Raw genomic sequence first — 15,686 nt, forward strand, 5'->3', positions numbered from 1 at the left:
GAGAAATTTGATATAGGAAAGGAGAGGCTTGGAATGGGGGTTTTGTTTGTTTCTTTGAACTTCTTTTGGTGTGTGCCAACAAGGTGAGACTATGAGTTTACATGAATGTCTGTACAGAGCAGAGGGTCAGACAGAGACCTTGTCTGGGGAGAGAGCACAGTGGGGCTGACAAGCCAGGGCTAGGAAGCCCCTGTTATCACAGGGATACCTCCAGTGGGGTGCCTGCAGCTGTTTTAGCCTCCCCTGTAGGACTGTGTCTGTGCTGGCGTACTTCAGATGGACCAACTCTTCTATACAGCCAGACCCACATATTTGTGCACGCTCTTGCACTTGGGAAAGCTCCAGACTGCTGAGTGGGCACACCCTGCACAGAACCAGATGTGTGTATGTGCACGGGTACAAACCCATACACGTGTGTGCTTTGTGTATCCAGCCACACGTGTATGCACATATGTGCACACCTCTGCTGCAAGTAAGTTAAAGGCAAAGTGGGACTTGGGAGTGAAGATGTTGCCATTTGGGGTTTCATCTGCAGGGATGGTCAGATGCTGAGGCCACAGCCTGGCCTATTTTCAGATGGAGGTGGAAAATGGATTTCTCAGGAGATCTATCATTTGGTTATTGTAACGTGCTCAGTGGGTGACAGGGCGAAGTTAGAACATGCCTGTCACAAAGTATGCTGTGTTTATTCAAAATTGGTATGGAAGGCATACTAGAGGATGCCCAAAGCTGCTGAGAAGGGCTGATTAGATGTTGTGGTTAGTTCCAGTGTGTTGGTTCCGCTCTTCACCTCTAAGAATACTTTCCCACCTTCCTGAATCCTTTGAATTTCTTCTCTTCATAGGATGGAAATAATGATTTAAGGCTGAGATAATATGAGAGGGAGGAATTAGGGAGGGAGCGAGCACACAGAAGGAAAAGGAGCTTGTGGTCAAAGTAGCAAACTCCCAGGAGTCATCTCTGTGACCCCCTCATGCCAGTGTCATGACAGAGCCGCTGCCATCCGTGAGCAGGAGGCTCCTGACTGCGTTTGGCGTGCTGCACATTGACATCAAAGCTCACGGCTGAGGGACTGGGCTTGGGAAATCCCTTGTCCCTACCAATGTGGCTTCAGTGTTGGCCAAGCCTGTGCTCACATGCACAGGTTCAGCTTGACACACACAGTCTGTTTGTCCCAGGAAGGGACTTTTTAATGATTGTCCCTCCAGTATATGGTGGCAAGTTCATGGCAGCACTGCCGGGAGTAAAGCCGGCATGCTGCAGAGGGGCTGCCCATGAGTGGAGGGGCTGCCACCTTTCCTGGTAGAGTCCCGACCTCATCAGCTGGGTCAGCAGCCTCCTCCTTGAGGGCACTGCTCCCCGTAGCCCCAGCCCCAATTCCTGCCACCCAGCTTTGCTCCTGCATTCTCGGGAGGGCTGTGAACAGCTGCTTCCCAGTCCGCAGTTTGACCTTCCTTCCCTGGGCCAGATTTGGGTTTGAGGCTTGTGTCTGCCACCCAAGCCCTCCACGTGCCGTGGCCGGGAGCCAGCTCCTCCTCGGAGTAGAAGGGAATTCCTAATGGCTGCCTCCTCTCCCAGCTCAGTGCCTCCGCACAGGGGGTGAGGATGCAGGCGGTGGGGGACAGATGTCCACGGTGCCTCTTGGGTTCGCAGCTGGCCTGGCCTCCTGCCAGCCTTGCATCCCACCTCCCAGTGGAGCCCTGTCTTTTGCTACAGCTGCCTCCCCCTTTTGGCCACATTTTTGCCCTTTTTTGCCACTTCTATATCTCTCAACCTCGAGAGAGAGGAATAACTGTGGGGTGCAGAGAATAAATAAGTGAACACCACCTAGTGAGATCAGGGAAGAGCAACTCTGTCTCTGAAATTGTTTACCAAACAGTGCTGAGTGTGGGGAGACAAATGGCATACCATGAGCAACAGCCATGGGCTAATTATAGTGGGTTAGGATAAACCACCGGGCCACTGGGCTGGCCACCCCAGCTAAACCTGCAAACATATAGGCTGAAAAGCAGAACTGTATATATACATATATATTTAGTATGATGTGGAATGCAGTCAGTAACTTTGCAGTCAGTAACTTCTGTCTGGAACCTCAGCTACCTTGGCAAAGAGTGTTACAGAGAACACAGATACAAAGCACCTTTGTGATGCTGGCAATCCTGGGGTTTTGCATTTAGCAATGAATATGGCATTGCACTCTTCATTCCTAAGAAGAGTGCTTATAGGGCACACTCTCAAGTACTGGGGTTTTTCAATATTTTGGGTTAGGAGAGGGATGCACCTTATCTTTCCAATTTTGTAGGGTAGCTTTATTCATGAACTTATAACCACATCTGTATTTTGGTATCATTAAAACTTGCAATCTTGGGTAGTTGCGTAAAGCCCAAGCTACTGCAATCATGAGATTGCAGGAAAATTTGTACTTTCAGCCTTTCAGAAGAGAATGTTCCTCCTGAATGTGAGCAAGCAGAAAGGACAAACAACTTGGGAGAAAGCTGCTCTATCTGGTAAAGAACTGAGGTCAAGCAGGGAACTGCTTCCCCAGGGAGGTTTGGGCTAGTATTCATAGCGATATTTGCACGTGTGGGTAAAGGCAATAACAAATTACATCTTGGTACTCCACTGCTAACAATTAGACCAGCTGCTCTTGCTCACTTCCTCAGTGGTCTCAACACAAAAGCATAGAGAAGTAGTGGATTCTTGTAAAGATTAATCTTTATTGGCTGCTGCTACTGTTAATAAAGGAGACTCTCAGGGTGCCTTCTTGTACTCACTGAGAGAGATTTGGGCTCTAAATCTCACCCTAAGGATGTCTCTTACTGTGCTGACTATGAAGGGAATTTGTAGGAGAGCCTCAACACATGCCCAAGGCCAATTTCTGCAGAGGAAAATCCAGACCAAAGAATCTACATCTTAGAGCTGCTGATCTCACCCAGGTCTTTCAGCAGCCCACAGGTCACATTTTTGTACCCACAAGAACCAGAAGACAAAATAAGCACAGAGGAGCATGGGAGAGTGCATAGGTCAAGCTCTACCCCGACTCCCCTACCACCAGCAGGAGTTTCTCCTGGCAGGGAAGGGGAACCAAGCCCAAGAGTGACACTCCACAGTCAACACCCTTGAGGGCATAAAGGGGCCAGTAAAAGGGACACGGTGTTCTCTTGCATCTCATCTTCAGATGAGGGCAGGCCAGCTCACTCTGAAGAGGAGCCTGGCCACAGGCAACCATGGAATCACAGAGTCATGGAATGGTTTGGGTTGGAAGGGACCTTAAAGATCACCCGGTTCTGATCCTCCTGCCCTGGACAGGGAAGCCACTCACTAGATTAAGTTGCCTAGAGCCCCATCCAGCCTGGCCTTGAATACTTCCAGGGATGGGGCATCCACAATTTCTCTGGGCAACTTTTTCCCGTGCCTCACCACCCTCTGAGTAAAGAATTTTTTTCCTAACATGTAATCTAAACCTGCCCTCTTTCAGTGTCAAGCTATTGCCTCTTGTCCCATCACTACCTGCTCATATAAAAAGTCCTTCTCCCTCCTTTTTATAAGTCCCTTGTACTGGAAGGCTTCAGTGAGGTTTCCCCTAAGCCCTCTCTTCTCCAAGAGGAACAACCTCACCTCTGGCAGCCTGTCTTCATAGAGGAGGAGCTCAAAGGGAAGGCTCATAGGAGGATAGAAATCTCATTATGCCTTGGCAAATGATTGCCTGGGCTTGCAGAGATCTTTGGCAGGAGAAAAGACTTTTGAGAAGGCAGAAATTTTCTGCTTGCCTTTTAGATAGCTTCTTTAAAAGGCTGTCCAGGGAAGATCTGCTAGACAGTGTCTCTGTACTGCTCTTGGTTATGAAACCTGGCCTCTGAAAGGCTGCATATGTCAGTGTCAATACAGCCATTAGGATGCAATCCCGCTCCCAAACAGCCTTGGCACTATGATGGTCCTTTACTACTGTTGGTTCAGTTGAGTTTCCCCTAACAGACTGGGAACAAGCTGTTCTGTCTGGATCTAGTGACTGCATTGTTCTTGCTGATGGTTAAAAATCTCTCCTCCAAAATCCTCTCTGTCAGTCATGAGCCACAACATGCTTCAAAGAAGGGATCTTGTTTGAGAATGTTTACTGCTTGTTTGCAAGGTGCCAAAGAAATTTCTTCACATTGACTCCAGCTTATTATTGAAGAGTGTTTGGGGATACCTCATTCCTCCCAAACCCACTGCTTGCCTCCTCTGCATTAGCTGCATCTGATGCAGGAGGCCACAAAGGGCTGGCAGTGGAGCACTGCCATCTACATATGGTTGCCTGTCAGTACCCAGTTTCCAACACACTTGCTGCAAGCATATGTCTCATTTATCTCAGCATTTCCACCATCCACCTTGCCAGAGGGCTGGAGTACCCAGCAGAAAGAAGGAGGACAGTCAATTAGAGCTGCATCACAACAGTCTTGGCAGTGGGAGGAGCGGGAGCAGCAGAGGGGTGTTGGCTGGTGCAACACCGTGATGGAAATAAATAGCACCCGCCTCGGGCGAGTTTATAGTGCTCCCGGGGTGACAGCCTCTGCCTCGGCAAGGGTGTGGTTGATGTCTCACACCGACTCATTGCCTTAACAGAACTGTAGGCACTGTCCAAAATTCTTCCACTGAAACTCTTTCAACGTTCCAGTATCTAACGGGAAACTTCCCTGAGAAATCTCTGAGATTCAGACCGTGCCGTGCACCTCGGGTCTGACCCACTCAAGCCTGTACCGAGCTGCACCTGGGTTTCAGTTTCAGGTGGATGACGGATGAGCTTGTGCTTTAGGCCATCTAGCCCTTCTACACAGATCTTTTCGCCTCTGCTTGTAGTTCCTCCATGGGATGTAAACTCATACCTCTGACTAACCTCTAGCAAAGGCTCAGCCGGTCTGTGCTGCCCTCTCATGGGCACACATAGGCAAGGTTACGTTTTATTCTGTTTTTCTTTTTAAGTTCAAGATGCTCTTTAACCTGCCACTCCAACAATGTTTTTCCATACGTGATTTCTGAAAAGCCAGGAAGGCTTAGAACAACTACTAAGAGGTCTATGGAAGCTAACTAGGAAAAGTTAGCTCAGCTTCTACCTTTCTAAAGGGCTTTGCTCTTCATTTACAAAGATTTAGTCATCTAACGGGGCAAAACGTAGGGAGCTGTTGTTAAACTTCTCCCATATGTGCTCCTATCTGCCAAGGCCAATATATATTTTCATCATGGCATCACACCATGCCCAAGGAGTCTCCTAAGATAGCACTCTTACACTACCAAGGATTGAGACAACAGGGCCAAAAGCTGGGTTCTCCAATGGGCAGTGCTTGCTTTCAATACTGTGGGGTTTCAGCAAACTGGCAATGCTGTCCTTCACTGAATCTCCTTGCAAGAAGGCAGGATACTGTGCTAGACCCAGGGTATACTTCTATATATATATATTGTATAAACAATAGTGGGATTGAGCTGGCATTGATCTGCTCTTCAGAGGGACTATCACATTCATGATGTTTATGTAAATTTGAGACACCGTTAAAAACCTTTGAGTCTCTGACCATTTGCCTGCATGCAATACAGCTTTCCCTCTAATGTCTACTCACCTATCCAAACTTCAACAGCTCCTCAAGGTGGGAACTGTTTTTCTTCAAAGGCTGGTATGACATGTGTTTTCTCCATTAACAAACAACTGTAGTATTACACATCCTTTATTCACCCATTTCCTGTTTTATGCTAGAAGTTAAGCTGTGGAACAGGAAGGAGGAAGGACAGAGGTCACCTCTTTTCCTTACCAACTCCCTAACACTAACATGGATCCTGCCTCCCAGTTAATAATAATTTTTAAGGTTGGACCACATGATTCTAAGTAAGTTATTTGCCTTAAAGACTTTTAAGTTTATAGTGAAGTTTTCATGGCAAGTGTAAACTGAGAGTTGCACTCCCTTAGCTACAATGCTTCCCTTTTAATTTTGAGAACTGCACTAGATAGCTCCGTGCAGCTGTATGTTCCTCCACCACTTGCCTCTTTAATGACAATAAAAAAGATGCTCATTTTGGTCTCAAAGTAACAATGTCAAAAAGAAAATGAGTCCATCTCATTGTTTCTTTCCTGGTATTATTTCAGTGCAGTTTATGACATGACACCAGCAGTTCCTCCTCTTTTCTGCCCTGGAAGATAGTTTACCCCAGACTCCTGGATGAATAAGCTATGGAGATTTCCTTCCCAGTGCTTGAGAACAATAGGGTCTGTGACAGAGGGTGAGTTACTCCCATCTGTGAGAGGAGTTGCATGGGGAATTGAGATGATAGCCTTGAGAGAGAAGAGCCACACCATTCATTCATACCAGGAATTTCTAAAACAGACCAACTACTGGGTGTCCACAGTCAGTTTCCAATGTTGAATTATATATACAGAAATCTCTTGCATCTGCTTTGCCTAAATTCATCTGTTCTGCAGTGACATTCCAGCCCACTGCCTTTCTCCAGGAGATGATGGATGAATATTCATCCAATCCATGCCTCTTCAATAACTCAAAGTTCTTCTTTTAATTATTGTATGTCAAACTGTGGCTGTGAGCTTTTGGTGATGTTGTTACATCAGTGCTGTCCATAAGGACAGTCCCCAAAAAAGGAATGCAGCCATGGATAAGAATTCCTGACCTTAAGGAAATGTTTCTTTCATTTTCTCCTGCATTTCATCTGGATGAAAGAATGGTCAAGAGAAGCTTTCTCTGGAATACAACCTGGAGGCATATCAGACAGGGTTTGATCAATTTGCCTCACTATATTCCCTTTCCAAGCACCTCCACATTCTCCAATCTTCAGCCAGAGCTCTCTTTAGCTAAGCTCTTTGTTGGACTTTACCCAGAGGTTATTTTCTTCCATTTCAGACATGAAAGCAGTTGCTGCTGCCTACTATGAGTTCCACACGATTGTGAAACTTTGAAATCAATGGCATTTAACTAGCTTAAAGTTGGTGTTATATAGCAGTGATTCATACCCAGTGAGTCACAATGAAATGTCTCATGCTGTAAGCAGCTGCCCATTGAAGGGAGATCTTGCTTGTGCCCTTCACCTAAGAACCAGAGCAGAGGCTGTGTGAACTTTCCAAAGGATTTTTAATCAGCTGTTACAACTTTTTTCCCCTCATTGGTTAGAAGCAGTACACAGGCAACTTCAGTATTGCTTGGGGCAGCTGAGTATTTTCAAGTTCCATACAGAGATGGCAGAAAAAAGAAACTGATGTTTTAGTCCAAGAGACCTATTTCACAGGGACTGTAATTTCCTCCTGATTGGCTCCTCTGCATCCTGCCTCTGGAGGAGCACAAGGTTCACAACAGAAACAGTCTGGGCACCATAAGACCTTGCCATTTGGCAGATTAGATGGGTGTTGCACCTCTGTGTCTGTCCATGGATGAACAAAAAAGTCTCTCCCTTGAAAAGAATGTGTTTTCTCAGTACCCAGCTCATACTGCAGAGGAATCATCCTTGGGAACTACAAACTACCTCCAGCTTCCACACCTTCCACTTCATGACTTATCCACTGGAAGTACACAGAGATACACAGGTGTGGTAAAAAAGCCAAACCACCCTTTCTAAAAGAATGCACTTCAGTGCACAGCCATTTCCCTTGTGGAGAGGAGAAAGAGCAAACAGCAGATGTTAGTCACGTTGCTTAGCACTCTGGAGGGCATTCAAATGTGCTGTGACTAGTGTGCTGTAAGGACTTATATGGAAGAGTTTCGGTTACATACGAGGAACTGCTAATTCCTTCTGAGCACTCAAGGCAAGAAATTTAATGACAGTTTAATGTCATGTTGATAAATGTCCACTTACAAAGAAGAAATAAGGATCCAATGGTTTTGGAAAGAAATTGTGGAAAAGGGATAGTCACTCTGGAATTAAGGCTACAGTAAAAGTTTCCATTTTAAATATAACTTTTCTTCTTTTCTTCAGCACAGAAAAGCCTTCTTATACACAAACAGCAGTGCCTTAATGGGAAGTTGGGTTTTTTCTAGAGCTAGAGTGTATTTCTCAGAATAATTCTGAAGCAGATCAAAAAATACAGCTGTGTGACACTACCTTAAACACTGTAATCTGCAAACATTCTGGAGGATGCTTTTTGTTTTCATAAAATTAAGTTTATTCATCAGAGAAGCTTGAGGTAAAGGAAGTGACATTTCTCCTTAGCTTATGGTAAGCACCCCGAGATTTTTGATCGATGTCCTTGCTCAGAGATTATATATACCCTCCCCCCCAACTCTGAATGCTGAAGGATTTTCCTTGGCCCACTGCCCACTGCCTTCCCCAGTCCCATGCCATCTACACATGCCAACTCCAGGCCCACAGAACTTGTCCTGGGTACAGCCTCATTCATCTCTAGAAAACTGCTCCTCAAAGGAGAAGGACCTCTCCTTAATAGAAAGAAAAGAATAGAAAACAGTTTCTCTTTTCTGAGAAATAGACAAGACAGATGCTCACTCTTATGTGTATTGGGGAGTAATTCTTGCTGCCACACAGCAACTTTGTTAGCATGAGATGAGGTGGCCAGGCCACCAAAGGAAAATTGTGGCCCTGAGATTACTGAGGAACACCGGGTAGGGCCTCTCTTGCAAAACTTCTGTCACCTGTAAGAAGACTGCTTTCCAGCTCATTTCAACCTACCCAAGAGAGGAATTAAGGATCTTCCCTTGCATAACTCCCTTAATGCTGACATGAAGTTGAAGGCATATACTTATAGTCTGAGAACATATTACAGGTCAACAGCTTTTTGTAAGCAAAAGACAAGAAGAAACTGCAATACCCAAATGACAGAGGCAGGAAATACACAGTGAAGGCTGTACCCCAAGGCACCCTAATCCTGCTCTACAACAAAATTCAAAGACATGTCAGCTTCTCCATCTCCTGGGACAGTGTGCTGACGAATGACCATAGAGATGAGAAGGCTTCAAACACTATCTTCATCTTCCATACATTTCCTGTTCCACAGAGACACATTAGGACAGGGCATGTATGCATTGTTTTTCAGCCTGATACATTTTTGGTCAAGAATTTGTAAGCAGATCAATGTCAGATTCTCAGTGTCAGATTTTTCCAGTTGCTGGAGATAAGTAGGGATTTCAAAAGCATCTCACTGCTGCAGTGGCACCTAGATGCTTAAGTCTACATTAAAATTCTTATAAAACCAATGAAGATTTAATCTGAATTTTGAGCCATCTTTAGGCTCACAATAACCTTGGAAAACTCCCTTCCCTATGAATGACAGGGGTGCTTACCTGTTTTCAATCTTGAAACACATGAGTTAACTGATCCTTTTTGAGAAACTCAGATAGAAAGGAAACTCATCTCACACATGGAATTTGTATGCCAAATACTTGCCCTCTGTTATTCCCAGACTTTTGGCGCCCAAGCTGTGTTGTGTAGAATCACACAACCCAATCATCATAAGTTATTTTTTTAAAAATAGATAGATGGAAGTTTTTATGGTGCTCTCTTCATAGCCATAGAAACAGTCATTTGGGAATACACCACCATTCATCAGGAAATTAGAGCACTTGCCTAAAAAAGAAAAAAGCCTGTAGTGACATAAAAACCCTTTCTGGCATCTATTGCATATAAGACAATCTATTAAGCCAAAATCACAGTATGCTCTGTTGCACATTTTCAATAATTGTCAGGCAAGAGACAAGAAAAAGAAAGAAGTTTTTTTTTACAGGGTAGAAGCAGACTTGGATAGTATGAAAATGAGAATTGTAATTGTTTCAAAAATCAAACACAGTTCAAATGATGTGTTTGCGAAATGTACCTTGACTTTTATTCTCTGGGCTACCAGTGCTTGGTTTTGGTTTGTTTGCTTTTATTCACCTCCCACATTCCTGAGTGACAATGTCTCCTGAAAGCATAAAGGGCGTGTGCAACTGTTGCTTTACTGTTCTGGTTATACACTGTCTTACAATGATACAGGCAGGGCCACCCCAAAAAGCAGAGTGATCAGTGTCCAGCAGGGGTGATTAAGGGTGAGACAGCTGTATCCAGTGTGTGGAAGAGGTAGAGAGACAGCCTCTTGCATTAGAGGAGCTCTGGGGGCAGTGGGAAAGCCCAGACACAAACTGTCAAAGTATGAGACAGGCATTGGTGCTGCTGCATAACTGGACACAGTAAGCCACCAATGCAGCATAAGAAAAGAAGGCTGTGGGTTGTCCAGGGCTGCTTTTTAACTCTACTTGCTTTTGTCCTTGCATTGTCTGAACTGTGAGGTTTTTCTGCACAGAGAGGCAGAGTGTGGATTGGCCTAAATATGAGATTTGGCATTTATATACCTAGAAGTTCAGCAGACCTGCCTGTTCAAGATGTGCCATATGTGCATGTAGATCCATGCACACTTAGATCTCAGTCTGTGACTCCAAACCAGAGCTTGGTTGCAGGATTTAAACCCAAGGGGAAGCACAAGCATACAAAACAGAGAAACCAGGCAAGAGACAGACAAGCAGATCTTTTCCAAGTTATTGCTAACGACTACACGGTGCTGTGAAGGCATGGTGTGGCAATACCACAACAGCAAGGTCAAGGGGGGCCAAAAGGAGTGCACAAGCCCTCTTCTAGAAACACCTACACATCTTCGTTCTATTCCGATAGTTTCTCCGGTTCTGCTTGCCTGGCATTTATCATAGACTGCACCTGGGCAAAAGGAAAAGGAAAAGAGTCATTTGGGAACTTATTTGCTTTCACACTGATGCCCAGAACTGACCCTGCCATTACTCTGGAGGTTTTCTGCTTAGTGCACCATGAACCCAGCAGCAAACCTCAAGGATGGTGCCTCTCCTGACTGACTGGAGGGCAATGAAGGCACCCTTTTCCTCTGTCTGCTTTCTTTCTTCTAACCTCCTCCTCCCAAGAAGCAATCCACACTTCTAACTCACTCCCAAACTATTGTCTCACTTCACTGACTTTGAATTACCTGTGTTTTAATACCCTTCAGGATCAGCAGAGACAGGTCTCTTGAATAGGGGGGTGTGGGCAGAAAAAGTGCTCCCTCCCAGTTTGGGATAGAGGCAGCTAGAGAAGGGTCACAGAGACCTCTGGCATTAAGCTTCCCTCACCTCTCAGGTAATTGCAGGGCACACTCACCCCAGTCTTTCCCCACCCTTCCATACCTTTCCTTCTTCTCAGAGTACACATGGTCCCTTGCACCCCAGGCCCTCTGCTGCTGTCAGTGCTTTTCTCCCTCCCAAGACAGCAGACACACAGTCAGGGAAACAGTCCTGGGCTGACCATGATTCTGGTGTGCTCTGCAAAGCTGACCCTGTTCCCACACAGCCCCAGCAAGGCACCCTACCTCCAGCAATATGAACTCCAAGGGGTCATCAGGCTTATGGATCAGCAGTTTTTCTGTGATATCCTGAGACAGAGACAAACAGGAGGAAAGAATTATTGATCTTTGGATAGATGGGTGCCTGCACTTCCTGTTCCAATGCCATCTGCATTTTAAAAAGCAAGAATCTCTTCAGATACCAAAGATGATCTAGGGTCCTTTTCTACTGCTTTTTCTTAAGTCAATACTTAAGACAGCATAGGGCAAGGAAGGATCTGGGGAAGGGATAATTTGGTTCAAGCTAACTTTAGGCCAAGCTCCTCACGTAAGCCTCTGGAAAAAGATAAGAAATATGTATTTCACCTGAAATATCTGTAGAATTTTATGTTCCTCCACATAATTCATGGCAACTTGATAGGGGTCTCCAAAATCCTCTGGATTCTCCAATGATTCAAATGCAATCTCTGCTGCTGACAACACAGCCTCAACGGTGTTACTGCCATCCTGTGTGGATTCAGAGGTGTGCATCTTGACTTTGAAACCTGGAAGTTCACCCACAGGTGATCTGATCTCAGGTGAGCTTTCCCTGGATACAGACTATACAATGAGCTGGAAGTGGTGCTCGGAATGTGGTGGCTTCTTGACAGCCAGCTGGTCTGCAGATACTGGCAATTCCACTACAGACGGCTGGGCTGCAGATGCTGGTGTTTCCACGCCAGGTAAGTCATCCAGTGAAGGTGGGGATTCAACTATGGGTGTGTCGTCCTCAGATTCCTCCACTTCAGATTCTGAATGATGATCGAACCCTTGCTACAATATTTAGCAGATAAAGAACAAGAGTATTTAAAACATCTACCTCCACAGACTAGACATAGCATATTACTCCATCCTCTGCAAATATGCTGCACAAGATGGAGTAATATGCACACTTAAAGCATGCGCTAACAGAGTTTATTTCTGTGACTGGCTCCACCTGCACCTTCTGCATGATCACAGGAACTCTACTTAAGCTCTGGCCCAAGCCTTCAGAACTGAACTATGCAGCAGTTGTATCTGTGCCTGATCCTCGCTGACTAGTTCTCCTAGGGTGACTCTGAGTGGATATTCTAGGTAGCTTTGTGTCTATGGAAGTCCCTCGGATGGATCCCAGACCCGACCCATGTCCTTTCCTTGCCTGTGACAGTTGGTGACCCCTCTGATGTGCACGCTGCCTGTGCTGTGGTTACCCTCAGCTCCTGCCTCATGCCCTGCTTGGTGCAGCTCCAGGTTTGCTCCCTGACAGCAGCAGCTGAAATTTGTGCAACCTTTGCCCATGTACCCCTTGAGCAGCTGGCCGCGGACTGTGCTGTGTCCGTGCCCCTCACTCCCATCCCTAGACCTGCGACTGAGTGCGGGCAGTCCTGCCCTGTTTCTTTCTCCCATCCCGAGTCCCGGCTGCTGCAGTGTTGCCTGAAGCGGGCATGGGTGAGAACCGAAGGGGAGCAGGAGCTGCGCTCACCCTCCTAGAACTGGGAGGGAGGGTGATGTTCCTCTTGACAAGGGGGTTCGCTCCGAGCAGAAGGGAGGCGGTGGGAGGCCGGGCCGGGCGGTGCAGCCAGGGAAGAGCTGGAGCAGTTCCCGGCCGGGGCTCTCCCTCACCTGCCCCCGGCTCTGCAGGGAAGGGCAGGGGGCGAGGCGGGGCGGTGCAGCCCGGGAAGCGCAGGAGCAGTTCCCGGCCGGGGCTCTCCCTCACCTGCCCCCGGCTCTGCAGGGAAGGGCAGGGGGCGCTTCGCCCCCCGCCTGCGCCGGCTCTTTCTGCCGCTCGCCACTCGCCGTAGCCGGGGAGAGGTGGGTGGGTGGGCGCGGGAAGCCGCGGCGGTTGCCGCGGTAACCGCCGTCACGTGCCTCGGCGCGCGGCGCGGCTGACGTCACGCGGGCGGCTGAGGGCCGCGCGGCCATCTTGGGTGAGGGCGGAGTTCCAGGGCGGGGTTCCAGAGCGGGGGGGCGGGAATGCCGGAGTTCATCGGTGGGAAAAGATCCACGAGTCCAGCCGGTGACCGGGCGCCACCATGGCAGCTAGACCATGGCAGTAAGGGCTATGTCCAGTCTTTGCTTAATCATTTCCAGGGACGGTGGCTCCACCACCTCCCTGGGCACCCCTTTCCAATGTCTAACCATGTTTTCTGTGAAGAAATTTTTCCTGATGTCCAACCTAAGCCTCCCCTGGCCCAGCTTAAGACTGTGTCCTCTTGTCCTACCGCTGGTTGCCTGTCAGAAGAGACCAACCCCCACCTGGCTACAGTCTCTTTATAGGTGGTTGTAGAGAGGGATAAGGTCCCCATGAGCCTCCTTCAAGCTCAGCATCTCCCAGTTCCCTCAGCTGCTCCTTGTAGGACTTGTGCTCCAAACCCTTCACCAGCTCCATTGCCTTCTCTGGACTCTGTCCAGCACCTCAATGTCTTGTAGTGAAGGGCCCCAGAAGTGGGTTCGATTCAGAAGAGACAGGATTTGAGGAGTGGCCTCCCCAGTGCTGAGTGCAGGGGGGACAATCACTGCCCTGGTCCTGCTGCTCACAAAATTCCTGATACGGGCCAGGATGTCACTGGTGGTGGTGCCTGGCCCTGGCCCTTGTCCTGGCTCTGGTTCTGGTTTTGGTTCTAGTTCTGGTCTCGGTCCTGGAAAAGGACATGTCAAATAGCTTGCACAGGAAAGCAGGGAAGCAAGAGGTAGGGTAGTAGGGTGCCGAGAAAAATATTTCCATGTACACTGATGTGAGAGGTACTTTCTCCTGTCCTCAGTTTTACACAGATCCAGACAGTTTGTGTTCTGCGTGATGAACTTCGTCAGAAAAAGCAAATAAACAGACTGCCAGTTTTCCCCAAAGAGGACATGAAAGGAGAAAGATAAAAGCTCTGCTGGGTTACCACAGTAACCAGCTTCTGACATATTCTGGTTCATGCTCCAGTCTGACAAGAGCTGGGTTTGAAACAACTGGCTGAAAATGCCATGGGGGCTTATGGGGATGAGAGGAGGGAAGATACAGGACTTCAAAAGCTGTTCTAAACTTACAGATGTCACTTCCATTCAGAGCAGTTCACTTTGTGTGTGTTTTTCAGGTTATGCCATTGGCCTTTTAAGAGAAACAGCTGCCTCACCGCTCCAGTGCCAGGTTCATCACAGTGCTGTCCATATCCTCAGCCACGCTGACCACTCAGATCATCTTGCGCTGGAGCACTGCTGTTTGCACTTATGGGATGCCAGGTCATTCCCTCTCTGATCCCTTCTGGCATGTCCCATTTCTCCACGTGACAGTGATGGTTCCAGACAGCATGGGACTGCCGGCTTTTTGTAACTGCTGATACAGTTTTATCTGAAGGAGGCATCTTGATATCAGTTGTGTGTTAGGGTGGTTGTGTGCTGAGCCATCCCAGAGCTGTGTTCCCCACAGCGTGACTCCGCTGCAGGACTTCTCCCATGGGTTTCTCCTCTCTATCCTCTACTGGACGGAACTAAACAGTTCTCGGCTGCCTGCTGGCTTCAAATAGTGTCATGCTGTGGGTAAATCTCGAGCCCCATGTGTTCCTTTCATCTGTGCCTCATTGGTAAACAGCAGATCTCTCCATTTCCAACCCCACTGCCTACTGCAGGGATCTGGCTGCTGGGTCTGGAAAGCTAGGATTTTGCACAGGGAAGTAAGATGAATGACTCTATTAAATAAACATCACTGCTCTGTTTATTCTTTCAAAAGAACAGATTAAAAAAACCAGAAGATGCATTTTAAATGCATTAAAAATTCTGAGCAAAATAATGCCTTAAATACAATGCTCGTGTAAGATAAATCACATGGCTTTTTTCTACACAGGCACATGGAAAGCAAAAGCATATTATTATATCATTATTTATATGGCACCATATGCTAAGTCTGGAACTTAAAGACTTTGAAATAAATAAGAAAACACCAGCTGCAGATTAGCAATACACTCCTTTATTGGGAGTCACTGTGTAACTGTGGCTATCATTCCTGCTGTTAAGTTAAAACTTAAATAAATTGTCAGAGAAATAAGATAGCCATTAGAGATTCAGTGTCTGTCTCCTGGGGACGCTTTTTCTAACAGCTGTAACAAAGACATGCTGCTGGTTTTGTCCTATCTCTGTAGTAACTCACTGCATTTGTCCCTGCAGTATCGCACAGTTGTTCAGCAGAGATGGTTGAGCTGCTCACTATAAATAATGTTGGTTAACAATGCGGCCCCTTTTGGGTTAATAAATTATGCTCAAACCACTCTTGAGCCTCTTTGATTGGTTTCTTGCAAGTCTGCAGTGGAGAGTTGGAAGAAATCACTTTCCACAGTCTGTTTACTTTGAATATTTCTTCTTATTTTATTGAGCTTTAAATATACGTATATAA

The 15,686-nt window shown here is 46.9% G+C and overlaps 1 protein-coding gene across 2 annotated transcripts; it reads right to left on the reverse strand.

Moving 5' to 3' along the window:
* Positions 1–9,709: 9,709 nt before the first annotated feature.
* TEX55 (testis expressed 55) lies at positions 9,710–13,143 on the reverse strand. Of its 2 annotated transcripts, none has more exons than XR_004061085.1 (4): positions 12,798–12,926; positions 11,663–12,109; positions 11,324–11,386; positions 9,710–10,665 (listed from the first exon to the last, which is right to left on the reverse strand). XR_004061085.1 is itself a non-coding variant. In XM_030956303.1 (4 exons), exons 2-4 carry the CDS (start codon positions 11,825–11,827, stop codon positions 10,612–10,614), a joined length of 282 nt encoding a protein of 93 aa, XP_030812163.1. In that variant the 5' UTR covers positions 11,828–12,109; positions 13,032–13,143; the 3' UTR covers positions 9,710–10,611. The 2 variants fall into 2 exon arrangements, 1 of the variants encoding a protein (XP_030812163.1); XM_030956303.1 differs by lacking the exon at positions 12,798–12,926 and adding an exon at positions 13,032–13,143.
* Positions 13,144–15,686: the final 2,543 nt, after the last annotated feature.

Source organism: Camarhynchus parvulus, chromosome 1, assembly GCF_901933205.1.
Source record: "Camarhynchus parvulus chromosome 1, STF_HiC, whole genome shotgun sequence".
Classification (NCBI taxonomy): Eukaryota; Metazoa; Chordata; class Aves; order Passeriformes; family Thraupidae; genus Camarhynchus; species Camarhynchus parvulus.